The sequence below is a fragment of the Sodiomyces alcalophilus genome (assembly GCF_042370955.1).
Source record: "Sodiomyces alcalophilus JCM 7366 unplaced genomic scaffold ACRALscaffold_2, whole genome shotgun sequence".
Classification (NCBI taxonomy): domain Eukaryota; kingdom Fungi; phylum Ascomycota; class Sordariomycetes; order Glomerellales; family Plectosphaerellaceae; genus Sodiomyces; species Sodiomyces alcalophilus.
Genome location: NW_027263533.1, coordinates 1,986,234 through 2,010,166, shown reverse-complemented (window position 1 = coordinate 2,010,166; position 23,933 = coordinate 1,986,234). Strand labels below are relative to the sequence as shown.

Here is a 23,933-nt window from a genome sequence, read left to right as displayed (position 1 = left end):
ACCCTTATTTGGGGCTCAAAAGTGGCATCCCTTTCGGCCACGGTGCCCTGCAGGTACCTTGCGTTACCTACCCACTTGGTAGTGGAGGTACCGGAGATATCACTGGATCATTCTCCGATCCGCCCCCACTTTGTTAAGAACAGACGCGGAATCTTTAATTGATCCTGAACGACACGCGATTCTACCTCGTCGATATTCAAGTTGCCCTGTTCTTGCCTTGGTGCTTGAATTTCCCGTCTCACCACGAGCAAGACGGCCCTGGAAACAACCCACGGATCTCTTTTTTCGGGGCTGCTTCTCTTATATTGTGCGATAATTATACTTCTCTAATTTTCTCCCTTGCCTTATTCGAAGAAACCAGAGCTAGTTTCCTGGTTCTGTCCAAGCTTCTTCCTTCCGACTGCAAAGCCTTTGCCTCGTTGCTCGTACATAACATATACTCTCTGCGGCAGCAGTGATCTATCTTGCTTCATTGCGAGCTGACCTCGAGGCCCAGCTTGCTGCTAGACTGACCATCAGCCTCCATCCCAACGTCACCTTCCCGACTCAAACTCATTCCTTCCGCCATATACCCCGATCCAGCGATCACCGATCCCGACTCTCTTGCCTGGAGCAGACCGACCTCCCTTTTATTCCCCCTCGACATGAGCTTGTGTCTCGTACCTTTTCGAGACAATGGAGTTTGACAAAGTTGACGACCTGGTCGAAGACTATTTCAAGAAATTTCGAAGGATACCGGCAAGCGTACATTTGCTCTGTGCCAAGGTCGACGACGATGATTTTGAGGACTACGACGATATAACACAAGATGGTGTGGATATCTCTCTCGACGAGAAGAAGAACAGGCTAGAAGATGCCAAGGTCCGGTTAGATCTTGCCTACTGGACGAGCCTCTTGACGGCCTATCCAAAGGATAAGGCGGGTGTCTGGCTAGATCAGTGGAATGACAGAATGTCCACGGCCTTGCACGACTGCGACAAATGCGTAGTCAACTGGCACATGCACCGTAAGGAATATCTTCAGAAATTCGCTGCGTAAGTTGGTTCCCGCAAAACTCAGACCCATGTCGTCGCTGGACATTTCGGCATTTCGAGTTTGCGAGCTCACCAGTCCGTTTCTGCAGCAAATGGGATGACCAGGTAGCCCAGCAACTGGAAAATAACCTGCACCGATACGATTTTGCGAGGATCAATGAGGGCTTGAACTGGGCGAAAGAGATCATCGAGACGTTCGAGGAGAGGGAGAATAGGGCTTTCTCGCGTGCCGACCTCGGGGACGAATCGGGACGGGTGCTCCTAACCATCTTCGAGGCCCTCTGTTGCATGGCCTACCTTAGCGACCCCCAGCGGAGGATGCTTTTCCAGCTCGTCTTCGAGCGGCTATCGAGCAAGAAGCCCTTGAAGCTCGGGGACAACGTACTCCTCCCGGCCATGACGTACTTCTTGTTCGAGAAAGACCCGACCCGCCACCGTTTCGCCGTCAAGTCGTGGGAACGGATCGCCCCCAAGTCGGTCAGGCAAACCCAGTTTGACTGGGCCATCCACGATCATCTAGTTCCCATCCTGGAGAAGGCCGCCATGTGGGACCCGAACAATGTCGACCATTACCCCGACATGCAGCAGTTTTGGGAGGGCATCAACTTTATCCTCAAGGCCCTGGGCGGAGAAGTCATGCTGCGCGGCATCCGCAGCCTTAACACGCAACCGCGCTTCGGTGATCTCCTGTTCAGCCACATCCACTGCAGGTCCGAGGCGATCCTGCTCTACGTCATCCAAGCCCTGTCCACCATCCTGAAGACGGCCCCGCAAGTCATTCGCGACACCATCAACGACGCACGCTCGTTCGTCGTTGTCGAGCAGATTTTCATGACGCCGCTGATCCGACGATTACTTGCGCAGTCCGTAGCCTTTGTGATGCAGTCGCCCGACTCTGATTCCAGTCACGTGGAATGCGCGACGATTTCCTGGATCGATACATGGATTCGCTCGCTTCAGCTGTCAGAAAAGAGTGACGCCTGCGGACTGCTGCTCCGTCTCCTGTTCACCAGAGAGCTCGTGAATCCCGAGCTGGGCGACGTGGGGAGGGCAGCCTGCATCCGGGCCGGACTAGACGCCCTCGAACACGTCCTGCAGTCGTTCCTGGATCCTTCCGTAAACCTCACGTCGAGTACCATATCCGTATGGGTCAACTCGACGCTCAACGAGGCCTTGAACTACCGTAACATCATCAGGGAGGCCTTTCTTAGCGAGTCTCAGGCCTCGTGCGCTCTGGGCATTCACCGCGCGTCCATGAAAGTCATCAAAGCAGCCCTGAGCTTGGACTCCAAGGTCATGTCCGCCGAGCATCAGAGGCTGCGCTTGGAAGACGTTGACGACCTCGGGAAAAAAGGTGCCTCTGTGCGACAACTCCAACAGGCCGTGCTGCGAGACTCGCCGGCTCTTTGGAAGGCCTTTTCCGAACTTCTCGAGCCTGGCAGGATGTTGCTCGCCCAGAACATGGTTCTCGCCATGGGACCCTTGATCAAGCTCGACAGATTCCGACCTAGGCGCAAGGAACCCGATTCCATCGATCAGGTGCGCAAGCGTCTCAATGACGAATTTCAAAAGACGGCCGCAGCTTGCGGCGGGATCATGCAGCTCCTTTGCGACTTTACCAAGGAGGATCTCAGCAACCTGCTCTATCAGGGACAGCTCATCCGCCCCGTGCTGGCCCTCAATCTCCACGCCGAAGAGGACCTCCGCGACGCCAGCAAGGAGGTCATCAAGACATTGACCGAAGAGTTCTCGCACTCGGACGCCTTGCTCGTGCTGCTCCGAAATCGTCTGGAGTATACCCTCGCGTCGCTCAATTTCGGCGTGAGGCAGCTCGTCGAGTCGAGGATCCTGACATGGGGTTCCGCTATCCCCGTCATCACCACGGGCCGCAACGTTCTCGTTGCCCTCTCGGATCCGACGTCTGGACTACTTCGTTCTCGCGAGCTCGACGCCGGCGAAGATGCCGCGCTTTCGACCTGGTGGAAGACACAGTGGGCGTACATAAGAAGAGCCTTCGAAACCATCGGGTCTCACTGGCATCGCGAGGTCGAGGTCAAGGTCATGGAAGACTTTTGCCGCGATACCATCGAGCTGGCTGACAGCCTCGCCGCCCAGTGCGGCCTTATCGCCTCGGCGCTGCAGCCGGATCGGCGAAAGGGCCAGTCCTCCGAGAACCGCGACGACAGCCTCCAGTCGCGGATGCACATGCTACTGGGCGATCCGAAGGGTCATCTCACCCCTATCGTGTACATGATTCGTCTCCGGGACAAATACCTCGTCGATGTCACGGTCAAGGTGGTGTCCAGGCTGCTGACTAGGCTTCGGGAAAACGACCACGAGATCCCCCCGGAACCCAAGAACATGATCCGGTCCATCTGCATCAAGGGCCCAGATGGCCGGTATGGTGTCCCGTCAAACGCCAACGACCAACAGCGGGCGGAGCTGCTCAAGGCCCTCGGTGAGGACGACGAGGTGCAGGTCGTCGCCGTGCAGCCGTCGCAGCAGCTGCTCAAGAAGAAGAAGCAAAGCACCATCGATGCCTGGTCAAAATCTGCCGCGTCGTCGGCGGCGTCGTCCAAGCCGAGGTCAAACAAGGACGATGTCTTGGAGCTGAGCAGCTCCCTGGACAAGAAGCGATCGATCCTCGATCAGATAACCTCGCGCCAGACGCCGACCACGTCCAAGTTGAAGTCTCTCGTTCCGACGTTGAGGGCGAAGCCAGATCCGGGCCTTGCTGCTCTGATCGAATCCAGGAAGGCGTCCAAGGCGGAGAAGGCGAAGCGAGATGCCGCGGCCATCGCCAAAGCAAAGGCCCTCCGAGGCACGGAAATCAAGGGCCTGGGCGGCGTTGTGGGCAAGGACCATGCGCCGCAAAAGAGCGCCATCATGGTCGACAGCGACGAAGATGATGAGGACGACGACTCGGACGATGGGGATGTGCAGGCCCTCATCGCCAAGAACGAGCAAGGCCAAAAGGCCGTCGACGAGGCGACGAGGCGTCGAGAGCGCGCCCTTTTGGAGAAGACACGGGGCCCCGTCAAGAAGACGAGGATCATTCGTTCGGCGAAGGACATGCGGGCTCGCCTGATTCCGCCCATGGACCAGCTGCACCAGGCCATATTGGAGTGGGACATTTTTTACGAAGGGAACGACCCGCCCAACCTGCAAAGCTGCAAACGGGTGGCCGACACGTACATGAACCCGGACCAGTACCGACAGACCTTCTGGAACCTGCTCATATCCGAGGCCTGGCGATCGTTCGTGACGTCCAAGGACGAGGCCACGTCCAAGAGCTACGGCATCAGGATCGCCTCCCGGATGACCGTTGATCGGTTCCTCGAGGTGACGGCCAGCATGCCCGCGGCCGAGAACAAGGAACGCGGCCTTTCCGAGGGCGACATCATCCTCTTCTCCAAGTCGGCCTCGCCCCTCAACGACCCCGGCGAGCCGCATGCGCTTGCGCGAATCTGGAAAACGGCGTACAAACGGGACTCTCTCGAGGTCACGTACCGCTTGAACTCCAAGAGCAACCCGCTACAAGGCAGCCTCCATATCAACTCGGACCTGTACGGGCTCAAGATTACCAACATGACGACCATCGAGCGTGAGTATGCGGCGCTCGAGAGCTTAAAGTACTACGACCTCATGGACGAGATTCTCAAGGCCGAGCCTTCCCCTATTCTAAAGTATAGCGACGATGCCATCCGCCTCCTCATGAACACCTACCAGCTCAACCCGGCCCAGGCGACGGCCATCCTGGGAGCCAGGGACAATGACGGGTTCACGTGCGTTCAGGGCCCGCCCGGCACGGGAAAGACAAAGACCATCATCGCCATGGTCGGCGCCATCATGTCGACGAACGCGTCCAAGAAGATTCTGGTCTGCGCTCCGAGCAACGCGGCCGTGGACGAGCTGGTTCTGCGGCTCAAACAAGGCGTCATCTCGACGAACGGCGCCCGCACAAAAGTCAATGTCCTACGCTTGGGTAGAAGCGACGCGATCAATGCGGCTGTCAAGGACGTGACCCTGGACGAGCTGGTCAAGGCGCGCATGGAGGGAGACACCACCAAGGAAAACCTCAAGGCCGGCCGTGACAAGCTCCACTCGGAGGCTGCGGCGATCAAGACCAAGTTGGCGGAACTCCGACCGCAGCTCGAAGCAGCTCGGGCCACCGACCCGGACATGTACTCGCGCCTGCGGAATGAGACGGACTCGCTCAGGCTGGAGCAGAGACGCATTGGCACGCAGATCGATGCGGACAAGGAAAGCGGCAATACCCTCTCCCGCGAAATGGAGATCAAGCGCAAAAAGGTGCAGCAGGAGATCCTGGACTCGTCGCAGGTGCTCTGCGCCACACTGAGCGGCAGCGGCCACGAGATGTTCAAGAACCTGAGCGTGGACTTTGAGACGGTCATCATTGACGAGGCCGCGCAGTGCGTGGAGCTGAGTGCCCTGATCCCGCTGAAGTACGGTTGTACCAAGTGCATTCTGGTCGGCGATCCCAAGCAGCTGCCCCCGACGGTGCTGTCCCAGTCGGCGGCCAAGTTTGGCTACGATCAGAGTCTCTTCGTTCGGATGCAGCGCAACCACCCGGAATACATTCACATGCTCGACCGACAGTACCGCATGCACCCCGAGATCAGTCGGTTCCCCAGCCAGGAATTCTACGAGGGCAAGCTCATTGACGGCGACGACATGGCCGCCCTGCGGCGTCGGCCTTGGCACAGCAGCCCGCTCCTTGGGCCGTACCGGTTCTTCGACGTCGAGGGCAGTCAGGAGAAGGGACAGAGGGGTCGGTCGTTGGTCAACGTACAGGAGCTCAATGTGGCCATGAAAATCTACGAACGGTTCCGCCGCGATTACGGACAGCAAGAGGACCTGAAGGGCAAAATCGGCATCATCACGCCGTACAAGGCGCAGCTCTACGAGCTCCGCAGCCGCTTCACGGGCCGGTACGGCGAGGGTGTGACGCAGGAGATTGAGTTCAACACGACCGACGCTTTCCAGGGCCGGGAATGCGAGATTATCATCTTCTCCTGTGTGCGAGCGAGCCCGACGGGCGGTATCGGTTTCATGCAGGACATTCGGCGTATGAACGTCGGTCTGACGCGTGCCAAGTCGTCTCTTTGGATCCTGGGCGACTCGAGGGCCCTGGTGCAGGGACAGTTTTGGGCGAAGCTGATTGAGGACGCGAAGCAGCGTAACCTGTACACGCGAGGGGATATCATGTCGATGCTCTCCAAGCCGAACCCGGGGACCCTTCCCCCGGCTCAGCCCCGACGGGAGCCAGCTGTAACTTTGACACCCTCTGCACCCCTTGCACCCCTTGCACCCTCTGCACTAACTGCCCCCACTGGCCCGCGCGACCGAGAGGTCAGCATGCGCGACGCTAATGCTGCGGCCGCTCGAGCTCCGGCTGGCCGGCCCACAGACAACCGCGGATCTGGTTGGGCTACGAGTCGAACTGATAGCATCAACGAGCGCGGCGAACTGCGACCGGCAGTGGCGCGAGATGCGGCAGCGCCTGTGATACAAACTCCGGCACCGCAATCGTCACGGACGTCGGACGTCAAAAAGAGACCGAGAGACGGGGATCACGACGGCGCACCGACGGGAAAGAGGGTATGTGTAACTAGGAGGGAGAAGAAGAAGGAGACGCCTTCAACAGCCGATTCTGACCCAACCATGACAGATTGCCTCCGGCCCGCCAAACAAGCCCCGCGGCCCGAGACCGAACGATCAGGCGAGGCCGCCGCCGACCGGACCCAAGGCGATGATGAGGGAACAAAAGGAGCCGCGACCGCCGAAGCAAGCGACGGATCCATCAGCCATGGTGGCTCTCGGTCTAGTACCCCCGGCACGGCCTCCACCCATGCCAGCGGCCTCGAGTGGGACGACATCTGGGAACACGGCGACGGGCTTGGATCTCGTGAACCGACTCCAGCAGAGGGTAAGTCGAGGATGTCGTTCTTGTTCTTAGTTGGCGAGGGGGACGAGCTGCTGATAGCGCGAGACAGAACCAAGGACAGAATCACAGACCGGTCCCCAGGAAGAAGAAGAAGCCTGACGGAGCCGGCATGTTCATTCAACGTAAGCCGGGCAGACGTTGAGAATATGGCCGACGCTGGAATCAAAACGCCCAAAAACAAAAAAAGAAAAAAAAAGAAAAGCGAGGTTCGTTTCTCGGGTTTCACAACGGGGGGTCGTACCCCTTCACACAATTTGAAGGGACATTTGCACAGCACACGGCGTTCCGGGCGGGTTTGCATGAAGTAGCATTGTAACATCAAGACATGGGATATGATGCCTGGTTTGGTCATACAGCGTCCGAATTACTGGTCGATCAACAGCTTGGGAGGCGGCATAGATGGTTTGTTCGACGGGCATGGCATGGTGGGAATTACACGGAGGTGCACGGTAGGAGAGGATGCGAAAGGGATAAAATCACGGAGCGGTATAGATAGACAGGGACGCCGCAAGCTAGACTGAGTGGACGAGCCAGGACGGACGAGAAACAGGACCGGACCAGCGCAGAGATATGTCTCGTAGTGTCGGACTCGTTCAAATCCTGACTGAAGCGTAAGTGAAGGAGTATATCCTAAGTGGGTAAAGCCTGGCCCGAGATCGCATTCCGGAAAGCCCAAGGATGGAAGAGCTCACCATGCTGGTGTCGTCCTGGTGCAAACACCACTTCGATGGAGCCATCTATGGAGAAGACTTAAATGAACGGGAAGCACAGGACGTGGATGGTGCTGACGCTGGACACGAATATCTGCCGCAGTTCTCTGTGCGCCGGTTATTTCGTGGAGCCGGCCGGTCTCCTCGGCCGTTGTCCTTCGGTCCCCCGGGATGAACCGTTCCAGGGTGAAACTAGCAGCCAATTAGACGCGGCAAGGGTCTCGAATGGTCGTTGTTTGCCGATACGTATCCGTCGTATATACGGAGTATCACTACCTGCTTATTCCCGATTTCGAGAGTCGGGATAAACCGGGTTGGCTTGATTCCCACTCGGATCATAGTTGTTCCCGTGCTCCGAGACTCCATGTCGTTGTGCCGTTGTGCACCAAAGAAATTGAGCTCTGCCTTGTCGTGACAGAAAGGGTCTTTCTGTAGTTTCATGTATATGTACATGGTATTATATCTGACATGTATCTTGCCGTGGCAACAGTCTTGACATCGCCCTTCGTCCCGCGTTGGCAACGGAAGAAAAACGGCAAGAATCCGTATTATCGACTATATGGACAATTCATGTACGTCGTTGCATTGTATCTACGTCCCATGAGAGCTGAATGACAAGTCTCTTTCCGACGACCAAGGGGACATAGCAGGAAATCCTATGGGTACCTAGATAATGTACATGTACCACTCAGACGAGGCTAGGATTTAATTAGGGGCTTGTCAATGAACCGGCAAACCGGGCCAGGGGAATTACACATTGGCATCGGAACCTTGACCCGGCTCCAGAATCGTCAAGGCGGCGACTCAACGTCTTTTTTTCTTTAAATGAATTAAGAGGAAAAAAAATATTCTGTTGGGTTCTCAACCCGTCTTTTTTCCCTCTCCTTTTTCTCTCCCCCTTTCTTCTTCCCTAGGTACAGAGACGTATCACCTAAAACAAAGGAACGAAACGGGACCTTTTTTCCCCTTTCCCCATCTCATTTAATTCTTATTAATTATTTTTTGGTCGCACGTGAATTCATCAGTCATCAATTGACAAGTACACACTGCGACATCTCCAACCATGCTCCGATCGGTCGCATCGTCTCGGGGCTGTGCCCCTCATTCGGCCAAGTCCTGGGTGACTAGCTCCAGTATGGTGCCGAGGGCATGCGGACTCCGACGTCACCAACAGCAGCAGCAGCAGCAGCAAGCATTCCTATCCACCAATTCCACCTCATCCTCCGCCGCCTTTACCTCAAGTTCCGCCTTTTGTCGATCGTCGTCGCTATCGACCACGCCTAGAATCCAGCTCACCACATTCCCCCACGCGAGAGGGCTACATACGACCGCGAAGATGTCTGCCTCACGAACCGAAAGCGATGCCTTTGGCGAGATCCAGGTGGCCTCGGACAAGTATTGGGGTGCGCAGACGGAACGGTCGCTCGAGAACTTTAAGATCAACCAGCCCCAGGACCGCATGCCGCCTCCGATTGTCAAGGCCTTTGGTATTCTCAAGGGTGCCGCTGCCACTGTGAATATGCGCTATGGTCTCGGTACGTGAGGTTTTTTGATTGAAAAATGAGGGGAAAAAAGAGGAAAAGAGGAAAAGAGGGGAAAGAAGGCGGAAAGAAAAGGAGGGAAAAAAACGAAAAAAAAAAACGCTACAGCTCATCCTTGAACATGTCAACCCTTGCTGACATTCCCTGTCGCCCCTACGCATGAACAGATCCCAACATCGGCAGGGCCATTCAACAAGCCGCGGCCGAAGTGGCCGAAGGCAAGCTCATGGACCACTTCCCCCTCGTCGTCTGGCAAACGGGCTCCGGCACGCAGTCCAACATGAACGCCAACGAAGTCATCTCGAACCGGGCCATTGAGATCCTCGGCGGCCAGATGGGCTCGAAGAGGCCGGTCCACCCGAACGACCACGTCAACCGCAGCGCGTCGTCCAACGACACGTTCCCGACGGTGATGCACATCGCGGCCGTGCTCGAGATTGAGCGGGAGCTCCTCCCGGCCATCAAGAGCCTGCGCGAGGCGCTGCAGAAGAAGGTGGTCGAGTTTGAGGCCAAGGGGATCATCAAGATTGGCCGCACGCACCTCCAGGACGCCACGCCGCTCACGCTGGCGCAGGAGTTCTCGGGCTACGTGGCGCAGCTGGACGCCGGCGTGGCGCGCGTCGAGTCGTCGCTGCCGGACCTGCGCCTGCTGGCGCAGGGCGGCACGGCCGTCGGCACGGGCATCAACTCGTTTGAGGGCTTCGCCGAGGGCATCGCCGAGGAGGTCAGCAAGATGACGGGCACCGAGTTCCGGACGGCGCCCAACAAGTTCGAGGCCCTGGCGGCGCACGACGCCATTGTCCAGGCCCACGGCTCGCTCAACACCCTGGCCGGGTCGCTGAGCAAGATTGCCAACGATATCCGCTACCTCGGCAGCGGCCCGCGCTGCGGCCTCGGCGAGCTCAACTTGCCGGAGAACGAGCCCGGCAGCAGCATCATGCCGGGCAAGGTGAACCCGACCCAGTGCGAGGCCCTGACCATGGTGTGCGCCCAGGTCATGGGCAACCATGTGGCCACTACCATTGGCGGCATGAACGGCCAGTTTGAGCTGAACGTGTACAAGCCGCTGATGATCCGGAACTTTTTGCACAGCGTGCGCATCCTGACGGACGGCATGCGGTCGTTTGAGAAGAACCTGGTCGAGGGCCTCCAGGCCAACGAGGAGAAGATTGCCAGCATTATGAAGGAATCGTGAGTTTTTCTGTTCTTTGCTATGTACATGTCATACAGACAACTAACGGTAAATCAGCCTCATGCTGGTGACCTGCTTGAACCCCAAGATTGGCTACGACATGGCCAGCAAGGTTGCCAAGAACGCCCACAAGAAGGGCCTGACTCTGAAGGAGAGCGCCATGGAGCTCAATGCCCTGACGGGGGAGGAGTTTGACCAGTTGGTGCGGCCCGAGCTCATGGTCAGGCCCAAGCCTTACAAGGCTTAGGAGACCGTCTGTGTTCTGGGTCACCGTACCGGCCGTGATATCTGATGACTTGACTTGACAACTGTCGGTCCATCTGCGGTTAGTACACGCACGATGGACTAGTACGAACACGATGCGACCCGTCTTTTCTGTTAGCAGGCTGCCGACTGAAACTAGAAGGGCATGACCCGAAAACTGTATATGAATAGGTACATAGCGATGTGCTTTCTCTTTGAGCAGGCGAGGCAAAATTGAAAGAATCAAGGGAGAGCGATAGTGCAAAGCCCGCCAAGTCCACACACGGCTTGGTATTACTCTGAGACGAACCCCCCTCTAAGAGTTTCGAAAGAACGAACGACGCTGTTTATCATCTCTTATATACGACAGCTTGACATGGGTTCAATGAGAGCTGGGATAGTAGTTTAGTAGTGCACTGGTAGGTCTCGGCAAGTCCCGTCAGAACAGCAGGCAGGGAGGCTGCAGCCAAGTTGTGTCTGGGATTGTATCGCATGTGGGCAAGGCTATTCGCGTTACAAGCAAGGAAGAAACTCCGATGGTCTCGTACAACGTACAGCTTTGCAGTAGTGTAGATCCTGTCCTTGATGCGTCTCGAAGCTGCTTGACCCAGACAAACACCCTGGGACGCGGTTTGGGGGACGGGGTACTGACTCGTCGTTTTGCAGTGCCGCAGGTCTACATCCACTTACAACGTACGGATGGCCTCTATTATATTCGTAAGAAACGTCGTCATCAAAGTTGGCGGCCAAGCAGAGAACAGGGAGGAAAGGGGACAAGAATAAAGGAGCAAAAAGAAGCAAAAAGAATGAAAAAGTGAAATCATGTACCGATGGGCTGGAAGGCAGGGGATGTCTTGGTGGTTGATGGGGAGGTAAGAACTACCGACGGACGGGACGGTTCAATATTTCCGTGTTAGGGGAGTACATGCTTTTCCTGTCCAATTGCGCTTCCATGCAAGTAGAGTCATAACTATGTCTAGAGACGTACTCATCTGCGACTACGGCAGCTACGCCCGGCCCCTCTTTCCTTTGCAGCTCGTCTAGGAAGGTCCAGGCCACTTTGGAGGCAGGATCGATGCTGGGGTCCGGCCTCGGGTATCGACTGGCTCGGGAAATCACCACCCCCCGGGAATAGCGGTGATCTTGACCTTATCCTTTTTTATTCTCTTTTCTTTTTCTCTCCTAACCTCCCTCCTCACTCCACATCGCTGGATTTCCCACTTTCGTTTTTGCTTCTTTTCCCCAAGGCCCGCTAAATACCACGCTAGACCACGCCGAGTCGCGCCGGACAGGGCCAAGTTGGAGCAAAAAGCAACGTTCACCCAGCCATTGGTGTGTTGTTTGACATCCAGCAGTTCCCCAGGTCCTTTCCCTAGCCAGTCTCGCCATGGAATGTTCAGGACTCGAGGCATGACATCAGCCCCGTGTCTTACACTAGGACCTATCAATCCCATGTCGCGTCTTGTCTCATGGCATCCAGGTTTTGTCCCTCGTGCCGCCGCAGCCTGCCTCAGCCAGCCGAGTCATGATCAAGGATCCAGACAGATCAACATGTGCAAGGGAGGCTCTACAACCAAGTCAGCTCCTCCCACACGCAGAGTTCGCATTTGAGGTATATACGATTCCCTACAGGCCCTCCACAACACCATGGCCTGCGCCATGGAGATCTTGTCTCGCGCCTCTGTCAGGTGCATACTCACTTGCATGTCGCCGTAGTAATAGGCAACACGACACACCAGCACCATAGGCTGGACCGTTGCTTGTCCATTTCTTTTTCGTCTCGATTCCTGCTTGTTGGCGCATTCTCACTCTTGCATTGCTTCTGGATACTTTCCGGGAACTGCGTGATCATGCTGGAGATACAACGTACATATCGGTCCTTGCCCACGTCACCGACAACCCCTTCGGGTGATTCCCCTTTGCTATTTACAGTGTGGCGCCTCCCCAAGAATCCGGCTTGCTGGACTTTCATAAGACTGGGCGATATCACCCAGATCTTCATGCATACCAGCCTTGTTGCTCCTCCTCAACCTCGTCTGGCACGGGTGGCCTTTACGTGCCTCGCTCGTTCCTCGCTGGCTACTGTTCATTCCTCTCTCCTCTCCTCTCCCATCTTTCTAATCCTCGCCTCACTATTGAGACACCCTTGCTCCATTCCCCACGGGGCCCCATCGCCTCCTCTGCGGCAGCATACCCAGCTGGTGCACATGTTGTCCATGTAACATACGTCTCGATCCTTACCAGCAATGACTACCACGCAGAGGATTCCCTTCTCCATTCCTCGGGAGGAGGTCACCATCGCCTCTTCTCTCGCCGGTGCTCCGAGACTCGATTTCTCCAGCTTCTCTTCCTTTGCACTGGATGACGCCGACAAGCCTACCTTTCCTCGCACCAAATCCTCCAACGATCTTGTCTATGAAGCCATGCGCAGGGCAGACGATAACCACGATGACTCCTCTTCCTCCTCCTCCTCCTTGGATGGTCACCGGACCCGCCCCCGTGCCGGAGACGACGGCGATCGGGCCAGTATGAGCGACCTCATCCGGTTCCTACAGACCGTGCCGCCGCCGCCCCAGAACTACCTTACCTCGGCCTTCGACGATGACGAAAATGAGGTCACCGAGGGGCCCGGCAAGTGGAAGCAGCTGAGGAACAAGTTCCGCCTCCGCATCCAACGGCCCAATTCCACCGCCTCGGACCATGTCCCGCTGCCCAGGCCCCAGCTGCCCGGCACCACCGTGGTTGCCAAAACGAAACGGGGCCATTCGCACATCGCCATCTCCGTTCCCATGGAGCATTGCCATTTAGGTCCCAACTCGGACTGGTCTGTTGCCGCTTTCAATGCCACCAAACCGCTCCCACCGTCGCCTCCCATGGAGCCCCGGGATCGTGTCATGAAGGCGGCCGGCCACGAGAACGGCGGACTCCCGCTCTCTCTCGGCGTCACCAGGGGAGCCACAGAGGACGATCGTGACCGGCTCTTCATGGGCACCCGAAAACCCCGAATGCCCAAGCTTCAGACCAAAAACTCCAATCCGTCCATTCGTCTCTGGGCTCGTCACGCTCCCATCAGTCCGCCTCAGTCACCGCCAGCCACATCGGCTGGGAGCTCGCATGGGAGCAGGCCAGCGACCTCCTCCACCACCCACCTTCCACGTATCCCATTGCCCATGGATCCGAACGACTACGTCGAGGTTTCAAAACCAACTACGCCAGCGCCAAAAACCCCGGAAAGCATCGTGGAAGAGCGCATCCGTCAAGTCCACGTCTCCTGGCTGACCACCACACATCTCCTGGAATCAGCCGGAGGTCCGCCCCCGGTCGCGTCCAAGTCGCCACCTACGAAGCCGCTGCCGTCCCCTTCGTCCCGCTTCTCGACTAACCGGCCACAGCATCTGCAGTTGCCCTTGAGGCAGTCAAGCCTCAAGGCACCGGTTGGCCCGCTCGAAAGTGCTCCGCACACACCATCAGAGAGAACCGCCCCAAACTCGCCACTCCACCTACCAGCGCTGGCATACTCTCCACCCCTGTCAGCCCATGCCACACATGCCGCAGAAACGGAAAATAAGACGGACCAAACAGAGTCTACGGCGCCGGCGCGCAATTCATCCACGCGGACGAATGTCTCAACGAAGAGCCGCGCTGAGAAGGTCAAGTCCCTGAAGCTGCGAGATATGGCAGCGGCGCGGGAACAACTGGCGCGGGAACAACTACAAAAACGCCAGCAGTCGCGAGATGGCAAAGGCGATGACCTGCCACGGGAGGCCCAGCGACCCAAGACGGCCGAAACAAGCATCAGTTCTTTTCGCCTGCCTTCTCGGGAGGGCAATCTTTCCGTGACAGACCTTGTTGCTCCTGAATTTTCTCGGCCTCCCACGGCTGACCAAGATGCTCTCGAATCGACGCCCGACGTATGCGCGTATTCAGCCACCACTAGCCGTCCCCCGAGCGACATGATCTCGGCCACAGAGGAACATGACCACAGCGAAGAAGCTTTGGAATCTGCCTCGTACGCCCACCAAGCCGGCCGTCATTCTCTTCTTCTGCAGCCCGGCAGCGCGAGGCCATCCGCACCGGAAGACACTCCATCCGCGAGGACCAGTACCATCAGCTCCATGCCATCCTTACGGTTCAACAGCTTCACGCGGACCAGCTGGGCAAGTTCGATCCCCCTCCTCGACCGCTTCGGCAGCTACGAACCGTCCGAGGCCAGCTTCGTGCAGGAAGCGGACCTTACCGAGCTCCAGGAAACTCCGCATCGCCGCTCTGATTCTGCGACCTTGCCTCGTATGGAACAGGAAAGACTCGTGCCGTCCAGGCTCAGCTACATAGTCTCTCCTGAGGAGCAACATGACAGTGACGAGGAGGCAGTATCGTCCGGTGAAGAGGAAGCCACCGTTCATGGTTCTTCATCTGCACCCAGCCCAGAGCCAACCCCGAAACTGAGCGCCATCCTGCCCGAAATCGATGCCCAATCTGTGATGACACTGGAGGACATTTGGCCTACCTCGGGTTCTGCCTCGGGCTCTACCTCGGATTCTACCTCGGATTCGGCGCCGAGCACTTCGTCCGTCCCCGAGTCGCCCGTTTCAGAATTGGGTTCGAGCGAACCGACCCCTCCCCAGACCCCTTGTGGGGGTTTCCCACCGCAGCGATACTCGGCGACGGCGGATGAAGTACCAGCCTCGGATGTAAGCCAGCCGTCGTCCACGCACACCCGACAGCTGTCTGGTCCTGGCGGACAGCCACCGGCGCAAGATGTCTTCCATCCTCGTGCGTGGACGACACGTTCGGACAGCGACTTCTTCCACTCGCCTGTAGAGCTCTCCCGTTTTGACCACGTCATATCGCACCACAGCCCCTACGGCCTCCGTCTCTCGTCCGAGCCTCGTGCCGCCGATTTGGCCCAGCACATCCTTCTCAACCAGAAGCGCCTGGAGCTAGACCTCCGGCGCCAGGAGCATAAACAAATGATTTTCTTCAGCCAGCTCGAGCGGAAGCTAGAAGACATCAAGCGCACGATCCCGTCCCCCGGCCATGTCCGGGAACATTCTGCTGAGGCGATGCCCGTCGAGAGGAGGATCAGCCACCGCCGAGGGCTGGCTGGATCTGATCCGACTCGTCCGACGAAGGTCTTCTCAAGCGAACGCGGCATCCACGCCCAAAACCAGTCTCGGGGCCCTCGAAGGCTTTGGCTCGTGGATGGGATGGGGGACGACTATGGCAAGAAAAGCAGTGGATGGCAACGGGACTGGCGGAGCACCCTCGATGAGCGAGGCCCAGTGGATACCACCTCGCCTACAGAACATGTCCGATGCGGCGATTCCACTCGTGATCCCGGATCACCTAGTCAACAGCAACAGCAGAAACCATCTCCCACCTCTCTCCGGCAAGACTTGCTGCTGAAAGACTATGGGCTGGAGGCCATGGAGCCGCTGATTCAGGAGTTGCAGGACAGTTCGCCAGTGAGTCTCGAGAGTCCCGGTCGCAGCCGAACGGTAACGGTTCCAGGGTGTTCGTCAGTCGAGTGAGAGTATTCTCGAGGGCAAAGAAGGCAGATAAGGGGGCATGGATGGACAATGACGGCAGACGGGAGGAGTGTTACGGGGTTGACCGGCGCGACGAGAGACGAGGAAATGTGATGATGACACGGAATGACCGCCACGAGGGGAGGATATGTGACTGATCGGCCGGTGGAACGGTACGGCTTCCAGGACATGTTGATCGAGAATGACTTTACCTACCCGTTATCTCGTGCTGCCATCGTTATTTTCCTTATGTCTGAAATGTAGGACTTGGTGATCACTCGAGCTGCTAGTTATAAGTCGTTTTGATTTCTCGGCATGGGTATCCATTTTCACGGCTGCGCTGCAATGGAATGAATTACTGGGTACCAAAGGCATATATGGATGAGGGTCCTCACTCAACCCTTGGCCTGAGGTGTCGTGCCATGAAAAATATCGCCGTTGTCGCTTGCACCCACAGGGGAACATACCACCCTAAAAATGTCTGTACATTTACAATAAAACCCCATCCCTAAGAGAATTGCACTGCCGCTTCCCTTCCAACATGCTTGCAGCTTCCACCTCCCAGCCAGCACCGCGCATTCAGTTCAAAATGCAAAATTATAGCTCGACGTCCTGGAGCGAGCCCCGACTCGACGACACGGGCTGGTCGTCCTCGGCCTTGGTGTCGTCGCTGACGGCCGCGGACAGGGCACCTCCCGGCCGCAGGGCGAGGTTCTGGCTGTGATCCCCCTTATCTTCCAGTCTCACTTTCTGCTCATCCTGTTCCTCGACACCGCGCGTCTTTTGTTCCGTGTCCTCTCTTTCGTCCTTTTCTCTGTCGCTGTCACCGTCTTCATCGTCGTCGTCCGGTTTCTCAGAGCCGCTGACGGAACCCCTGGACGGAGCTGCTGCCGGCGCACCGTCGCTCGCCGGGGCGGTTTCGCTGTCTGCCGTCGAGGAAGCTTGCTGCGGTGGTGGTGGTGGCTCCTGTTGCTGCTGCTGTTGCGCCGGTGCGGGGGGCAGGTCCTTCTGGACGGGAGCCCTGGCGGCGGCATCGGGGCCAGGGGTGGTGGTGGGCGGACCGGGCCGCCAGGCGTCGAGGTAGAACTTGGAGACGCCGATGATGCGGCCGTTCTTCTCGCAGGCATCGACCCACTCGGGGCGGACGACGGGGATGTTGTTCTCGACGGCCTTTTCCCAGGCGAGGCCGCGGCCCTCGGTGGTGACGAAGTGGGTGGTGTCGATGCGGACCGAGTCGACGAGCTTGGCGCCGATGCGGTCGACGGCGGCGGCGAGGGCGTCGCGGGCGGGGCTGGGGAGGATGCCGGTGGCGATGGTGACGCCGCTGAGGTCGGTGAGCTTGTGGGTGCGGATGGGGACGCGGTCCGAGGCGTAGACGCCGGCGGTGGTGCGGAGGACGAGGTGGAAGGTGTACTCGGTGTCGATGGCGAGGCCGCTGATCTTGGTGCTCTGCATGTGCAGCGGGCGGGGGATGTTGCCGGCCTTTTGGCCGTTGCGGTAGAGGGAGAGGGAGAGGAGGTCGGCGGTGGCGAGGTGGACGGGGTCCCACTCGAGCACGACGCTGGTCTGCGTCGTGTTGCGGCAGCGGAGGACCGGGTGGGCGGGTTCCTGGGCGCCAAAGGTGGCGTAGATGCGGTTCTGGAGCTCGTGGAAGGCCTGCTCGGCTTTGGACTCGGAGGCGTGGTTCCGGCCTACGGTGATGTCGACGATGCTGCCGGAGGTGATGTTGGGAGGGAGGAGGATGGATGGGAACTCGATCTGGGGGGGAGTGGAGGTTAGACGGAGGGACTGAAAGTTGGTTTACCAGGGGAGAGAGTAGGAGACAGAATGGGCGGGCAGCGGGTGCATACCAGGCGCTTGTCTTGCGTTAGGAGCACCGTGACGCCGGCATCGACCTTGCCGACAGTCAAGGAGACGAGCATGGTGATGGTGTTCGCTTGTGTTCTACGTGTCCTTATTTTTCCGTTGAGTTGGCAAAGGTCAAGTAACGAATTGGCGAACAGCAGTGGAATGGCAAGGATCAAGACAAGGTAGATGTGCTGAAAGAAGGGCCTCGTCGCGTGGATGGACAATGGAGGTTGTGATGTGGGTGAATGGGGACTCGGGAGGTCAGACCTGGAGGCAGGTACAGCCAGGTTACCTAAGCTCAGTGATAACTGACTACTGTGGATACTCTCGCTTAGTAAGTTGATAAGCTCACCGGGACCCACTTAGGTGAGAGTCGGTGTGGCCTAGGGCTTCGGACAGGTACAAAGTACTAACGAAAGAATGATGCTGGTTGACCTCTTATTCTGTATTAAATGTACGCTCATTTCCACCTCGACATACCCATCCTCCTAACCATCTTAAAAGCAAAGATGAATATCGAGATCTTCTCATTTACTCCATCCCCTGGGGTATATCCTCCAGAAATGACCAGAAATGACAAAAAAAAGAAAAAAGAATGCATGATTTTCGACTCTCGGTCGAGTCCAATCCGACATGACCCAACTATATCAGCAACGTCAGACAAAAAAAAAACAATCTCGACGATCAAAGCAATATGAGATGTGGTAATTATCGGTTCGCGTGTTGGATATTCCCGCCGGATCAAGGCGAGCTCGTCAAAGAAGAGACAACCATTCCGTCGAAGGCTGCCAAGAAGCATCCGCCGAGCCAGTCCACGGCAATGACGATGCGTCGTCCGCTTCGTCGCCCTCCAACCACGCAGCCGCCACATCAAACGCGCCATAGGCGACGCCGTGCCTCCGCTCGAGTTCCTTGCGCAGAATGTCAAACCTGACCTGCCACAGCCGGCGGACCTCGAGCTCGCGCCGGCGGAACACGCGCGCCAACTCGTCCTCCTCCAGGGCGACGGTCGCCGCCAGCGCCTCCAGCGCCCGGTCCCTGTCGGCCTCGAACTTGTCGACCTCCTCTTCCTGCCGCGCCACCAGGTCGCCCATGCGCTTGGCCTGCTTCTCCCGCAGCACGTTGATCTTGGATTCGTGCAGCCGCGCCATGCCGTCGCGGAGGTTATACTGCTGCCCCAGCTCGCGGAGGTCGCGCTCCGTCACCGCGCGCGGCGGGAGGCCCGACTCGGGGCTGTGGCCCAGACCGTCGCAGTAGGCTTCCATGTGCCTGAGCCGGATCAGGACGCTCTTCTGCTCCTGTTCTAGCGTCGCCCGCATTTCCATCTCGGCCTCGATCTGCCTCTCTTCTAGCTGTGTCGCCGTCTTGTCGTGCCGTTCTCGCATCTTCTCCGCTTGGTCGGCGTACTTGGCCGTGACCTTCCTCCGCTCTTCTTCGTGCCTTTCTCCCATCTCGGCCTTCTTCCGGTCCATGAATGCCCTGAACCGCCTTCGCTGGTCTTCCAAGTCACGTCGCAGTCGTGTAAACTCGCCAGGCTCTCGTAGCCACTTTTCTACCGGGTCGATTTCAACGTTGGCCGTCCCTCGCGCTCGTTCGGCAACTTCGAACGGGGCATGTCGCGCTTCTCCTTGTTCTTCTTCTTCCACGCGTCGCCGTTCCAGCTCTCCAGTCCCGTGGCACATGCCTGGGCGACCGGTCGACGGTTTCCAGACGACACCGCAAGCGTAACAAAGCTGGGCCTCGCAGCGGCATGTCGTGTGAGTACAGTCATGGCCGAGCTCGACCAGCGCACGGCACTTGCATTTTTGGCACCTCATCCACCTGGGTTTCTCCGCTTTGGGCACCCGTCCCAGCTCCCAGTCCTCGGGACACTCTTGGCCAAAGGCATGGGAGTGACTCTTGCACGTGACGCAGACCCCCGTGCCGCACTCGGAGCAAACCACGTCGCGAGGAGGTTGGGGTTCGGTCTTGCCATGGCCCCGGCGCGGTATAAACTCACCACAGGCCGCGTTGGGACAAAAGACTCTTGACTCCCATGGTGTACTGAATTGCTGCACTGCTCTTAGGAAGTCGCGGGAGTCTTCTCGGGAAAGGGCAGCCTTTAGGGTTGAGCTCGTAATCGGTTGTGTGCAACATTGTGGAGGGAACTTGGACTCGTCCATGGTGGCCTGCCGCACCAGCAGCCTCAGGCATTCCGTACAATACGAGTGGCCGCAGGGCAGGGCATGCTGACCGCTCGTCTTTGTGAAATTTTCCTGGCAACGTACACAAGCACTAAAAGCCGTCAAGATTGGTCAGTCAGCACACATCGAACTACTTGTTTCACCCGGGTGAGACCTCGGAGATGAATGGGAGGGACACTCACATAGGGCGGTTCAGCTCAAAGCTATGCCTTTTTCCCCACCTGATCTTGCGCATCCCATTCATGATGCCGAAATAATTCTTTCTCGAACTGACGCTGAATAGGCTCTGGACCGAGTCGACAGGCGATCGGGGGGTCTGGGACTCGGGGTATTTGGGTTTGTGTTGGCCCGGGTTGGACTCGACCTGGGCTAGATATTTGTCGTAGTGAGTGAAACTCGGGGTGCGCGACGGCTTGCTCGAGGAGGAGGATCCTCGCAAGACTTCCGCGTCGTGCAAGTCCTCGGTGGCGGACGGCGAGGTCAGAGCTGTGCTGGCTGAGCCGCATGAGACAGACGAGAAGGTCCGTGTATAGGAGGTGGCAACGGTAGAGACCTGGGACTCGGTGCCCGTGTTGCGCTTCTGCTCGTCGGGCGGGAACACGAATACGGGGTTGGGTAGCGGAATGTCCCAAGAAGCGGCTTTGGAAAATAGGTCGGCCTCGAAAGATTCCTGGGCTTCGAGGTCAGGTAGTTGGAGTACCTGGCGGATATATTCGGACACGATCAACTCGGGGAGCTCCGGAGCGTCGGCGGAAGCTAGAGTGTCCATGTCAAGCGTCGGTGGTCCACTAGTAGGCATGAATGTTGGGGGAAGATGAGGTCGCCAAAATGATAATCACGAGAATTTCAGGGCGTGGAGGGCGGACATATCATCATGACACGGCGCCAAGATGAGAACGAACAAAGAATCCGTAACGACAAGAGGACGAAGGACAGGACAGATAGATGCCGAGGGCGGGGGATCGGGATCATACATGTATCCCTATATTTGCCGCCGAGTACACAACGGGTGAAGGTATTAATTATTACCAAGTGGGCAGGCAGGCGAGGCGGGGAGAAGGCGAGGGAGGGAATCGAAGGGAATGTGACGATGCTGCGGGTCGAGTTGCGGGCTGGCTGGGGCGGCTGCGGGCTCGGCTGCGGAGAGATGGGAACATCCAGCAAATCAAGACCAGGGCGACCAGGGGCAGGGGTTCAGTACCGGGGTCCCTGGGTGGTCCCCATCAAGGCCAGCGTTGACGATCGTCTGCAAGAGCCACCCCACCTTATCGTGATTTCCGTGTCACTGCTTTTCATAGGAAGTACACCCTTGCTTGCTCTCGTACCGAGAAAGTACTGAGGTCAAACGGAAAAGCAAAACAAAGTACAGTGGGACCTAGACGATCGGCCAAACATTTCTTTTCATCTCCCGTACCAGGTTATCGAGTATGCCCTTTTTTAACAATAGCATCGTGAGGATGGAGTACGCGATCCATGGACGGCATACTGCGGAGTACCCAGGTAAAGGACAGCGACACCGCTCGTCGGGACGGCCTACTAGTCGGTCAGCAAAGACGGGACCACCACACAATAAGCTATGAGTACCTACAAGGTACATACAAGGGAAGATTGTGACCGTTCCTCGCCAGGTCAGGCACACGCACATTGTTTGTAAAAGGGTGAGGTGGGCAAGGTGGGTACAATAGGTACAAAGGGCATACTGGGGGCAGGCGGTCTACTTGGCTGCTTGGGGGGTCTAGTGTACTTGAATATTCGCACACCAAAGTCACCAAGTTCAACATTTTCAGTTCCAAGTGTGTTCCCGTTGCTCGAAACGCATCGTAGCACACAAAGAGCTTGTGATCAGCGGCACATGATAACCCTCGACTGAGATGAAGTCACAGTCCCCGAAATGTACTGGGTATCGCTTTCGTGGGACGAGCTCGATCTGCGACCAAGACGGTAATTTCCTTTTTGTTTGTTTTACTTGGTAGCGGTCGAAAAGCAATTGTGAGACTCGTTGTCTGTGTCCCGAGTGGGTTTGACAGGCTACGTCAAAGACAAGTCACGGCGTCTAGGCCCAACAGATCTGACTGACTCTTGCGTTTGCTGTCTGTCGTATTTGGTATGTGTTGTGCCGGGGACCGACTAAGTTACACCCGCCCTACGTAGGTCGGCAATGTACAACGCAATGAACTGCCGAGAGTCTGTTGGCTGCTGGTGTCATGTTTTGTAGGTATTTTACATCCGTACTTGGATCCTGTTTGTCCATATAGGGTGAGAATAAGTGTTCAAAAGGCCCAATAGAGAAAACGGCGACTACTGAAAATGATACCAATGGTTCAATGTGGACAGTATGTAAAGAGCGGTGGACGCGATCTGGATTAGGCGGAGGCTACCCAATTAGTAACCAACGGCGAGGTTGGGACGGTGACCTCATCCCGCTATTGCCAAGCATAATATCACCGTTTGGATCTAGCCCCACTTTCACTTTATCCGCTCTTTACCATTTTTTTTAAAAAAAAAACTGAGTTGTTTCCCCATCACAACACCATTGTTATGAACTGGTACATGCACTGTAATTCTACATTGTAAATCGTGCGTGCGACCAAGCCACGGAAGAATTTCCATACGTGTCCAGTGCCTTCAATCCAGACAGAGAACAGGCGCGACAACAACTCGGAAAAGAGAGGCGATAAAGATGGCGGTGACGACGACCCACCACCGAAGTAAGCGAGTTAAAAAAAAAACTACCTCGAAGCACTGCTCGTGGTGTCACTCGGAGTTGATAGGAAATACATACCTAGGGCCGGCATTGTGTGTAGTGTACAACACTAATGTTAATCGGTTTTTGTTGGTCGCCGGGCCAGCTCCGACCATTCCGGACGAATCGGCCGAGTCTTCGGGTTTCACGGCCGTGCGTGTGCGTCGTCTCGGAAGTACTCGTATAATATCAACCAACACATTCTTCCTGAGCGGGACGAGTATAGGATGATTCGCTATTAAGTAGTCGTGCTTCCCTTGACCAGCGTATAACTTCATGCCCGGGGCCTGGGGCGTCCCCTGGTTGCCGCGTCTTTCTCTCTTGAACGGACTTTGTCGCTCTATCACCACCTGCTCTGGCAGCCCAGATTGTGTCAAGTCCCGTTTTTCTTAACAGATTAGGCTCCCCCAGGTTCGCGGATTAGATGCGGAATACCTATCAGGGATTGCTTTGTATGATGGGGCTACCTCTGACACCTCCCATCTCTTTGTTGGAGAGAAATTAAGGTTCCGTGTAACGACTGGGACATCATCACTCGGGTAGAGACCAACAGGAACCGGGTCAAACCAAGGGATCACCCGCCAATGACAAGTTCCCATGTCATCCACTAGCTGGTCGACGAGTTCCGCCGCTGCTATCCGTACATCGAGGCCAGAGAGCGAGGACTGTGAATAAGTCCAGCCAGCCCGGAACAACAGCAAGAACCCTGACCAGGACGAAGAACAAAATCCATTCACCCATACATTTCTTTTCCCGCTATAAACCGATGGTGCTAACGCTGAGTAACCGTGTGCTGGTCATAAATTGCCCCGAACAGACGAGCTATTGTGAGGCCTGCCACGTGCTCTATAAAAGCTGGTATCCATCCTCGTTCGGTCGCGCGAGGTTCTTTAACTCCTGGGATGCGAACATCACGGTAAGATGTCTCAACGGATTCCCAAAG

The 23,933-nt window shown here is 57.0% G+C and overlaps 6 protein-coding genes across 6 annotated transcripts; 3 read left to right on the top strand and 3 right to left on the bottom strand.

Annotated features, from left to right (window-relative positions):
* Window positions 1–675: 675 nt before the first annotated feature.
* ACRALDRAFT_2025559 (uncharacterized protein) lies at window positions 676–7,101 on the top strand (the record flags this gene model as incomplete). Its single annotated transcript, XM_071020324.1, has 3 exons — window positions 676–1,034; window positions 1,124–6,984; window positions 7,064–7,101. The coding sequence occupies 3 exons, from the start codon at window positions 676–678 to the stop codon at window positions 7,099–7,101; spliced, it is 6,258 nt and encodes a 2,085-aa protein (XP_070876876.1).
* Window positions 7,102–8,775: 1,674 nt separating this feature from the next.
* On the top strand, window positions 8,776–10,692 carry ACRALDRAFT_1061138 (uncharacterized protein; the record flags this gene model as incomplete). The annotated part of the gene is made up of 3 exons (XM_071016371.1): window positions 8,776–9,247; window positions 9,421–10,444; window positions 10,503–10,692. 3 exons carry the CDS (start codon window positions 8,776–8,778, stop codon window positions 10,690–10,692), a joined length of 1,686 nt encoding a protein of 561 aa, XP_070876875.1.
* Window positions 10,693–11,045: 353 nt separating this feature from the next.
* ACRALDRAFT_207096 (uncharacterized protein) lies at window positions 11,046–12,100 on the bottom strand (the record flags this gene model as incomplete). The annotated part of the gene is made up of 6 exons (XM_071022168.1): window positions 11,046–11,058; window positions 11,106–11,335; window positions 11,415–11,541; window positions 11,572–11,790; window positions 11,888–11,908; window positions 11,952–12,100. 6 exons carry the CDS (start codon window positions 12,098–12,100, stop codon window positions 11,046–11,048), a joined length of 759 nt encoding a protein of 252 aa, XP_070876874.1.
* An 834-nt stretch (window positions 12,101–12,934) lies between these two features.
* ACRALDRAFT_2025557 (uncharacterized protein) lies at window positions 12,935–16,219 on the top strand (the record flags this gene model as incomplete). The annotated part of the gene is made up of 1 exon (XM_071020323.1): window positions 12,935–16,219. The coding sequence occupies one exon, from the start codon at window positions 12,935–12,937 to the stop codon at window positions 16,217–16,219; it is 3,285 nt and encodes a 1,094-aa protein (XP_070876873.1).
* Window positions 16,220–17,287: 1,068 nt separating this feature from the next.
* Window positions 17,288–18,419, bottom strand: ACRALDRAFT_1040028 (uncharacterized protein; the record flags this gene model as incomplete). Its single annotated transcript, XM_071015159.1, has 2 exons — window positions 18,067–18,419; window positions 17,288–17,974 (listed from the first exon to the last, which is right to left on the bottom strand). Coding segments are annotated over exons 1-2 (759 nt in total), but the record flags the coding sequence as incomplete, so codon positions are not given.
* ACRALDRAFT_1074716 (uncharacterized protein) lies at window positions 18,415–21,276 on the bottom strand. Its single transcript, XM_071018273.1, has 2 exons — window positions 20,430–21,276; window positions 18,415–20,338 (listed from the first exon to the last, which is right to left on the bottom strand). Exons 1-2 carry the CDS (start codon window positions 21,044–21,046, stop codon window positions 18,820–18,822), a joined length of 2,136 nt encoding a protein of 711 aa, XP_070876871.1. The 5' UTR covers window positions 21,047–21,276; the 3' UTR covers window positions 18,415–18,819.
* Window positions 21,277–23,933: the final 2,657 nt, after the last annotated feature.

Excerpts from the sequence above, each read along its gene's own strand:
- ACRALDRAFT_1074716 (XM_071018273.1), bottom strand. The coding sequence starts at position 21,046 with ATGCCTACTAGTGGACCACCGACGCTTGACATGGACACTCTAGCTTCC. Across the intron at positions 20,339-20,429 it reads TTTGAGCTGAACCGCCCTAT|TGCTTGTGTACGTTGCCAGG; the intron begins GTGAGTGTCCCT and ends GACGGCTTTTAG.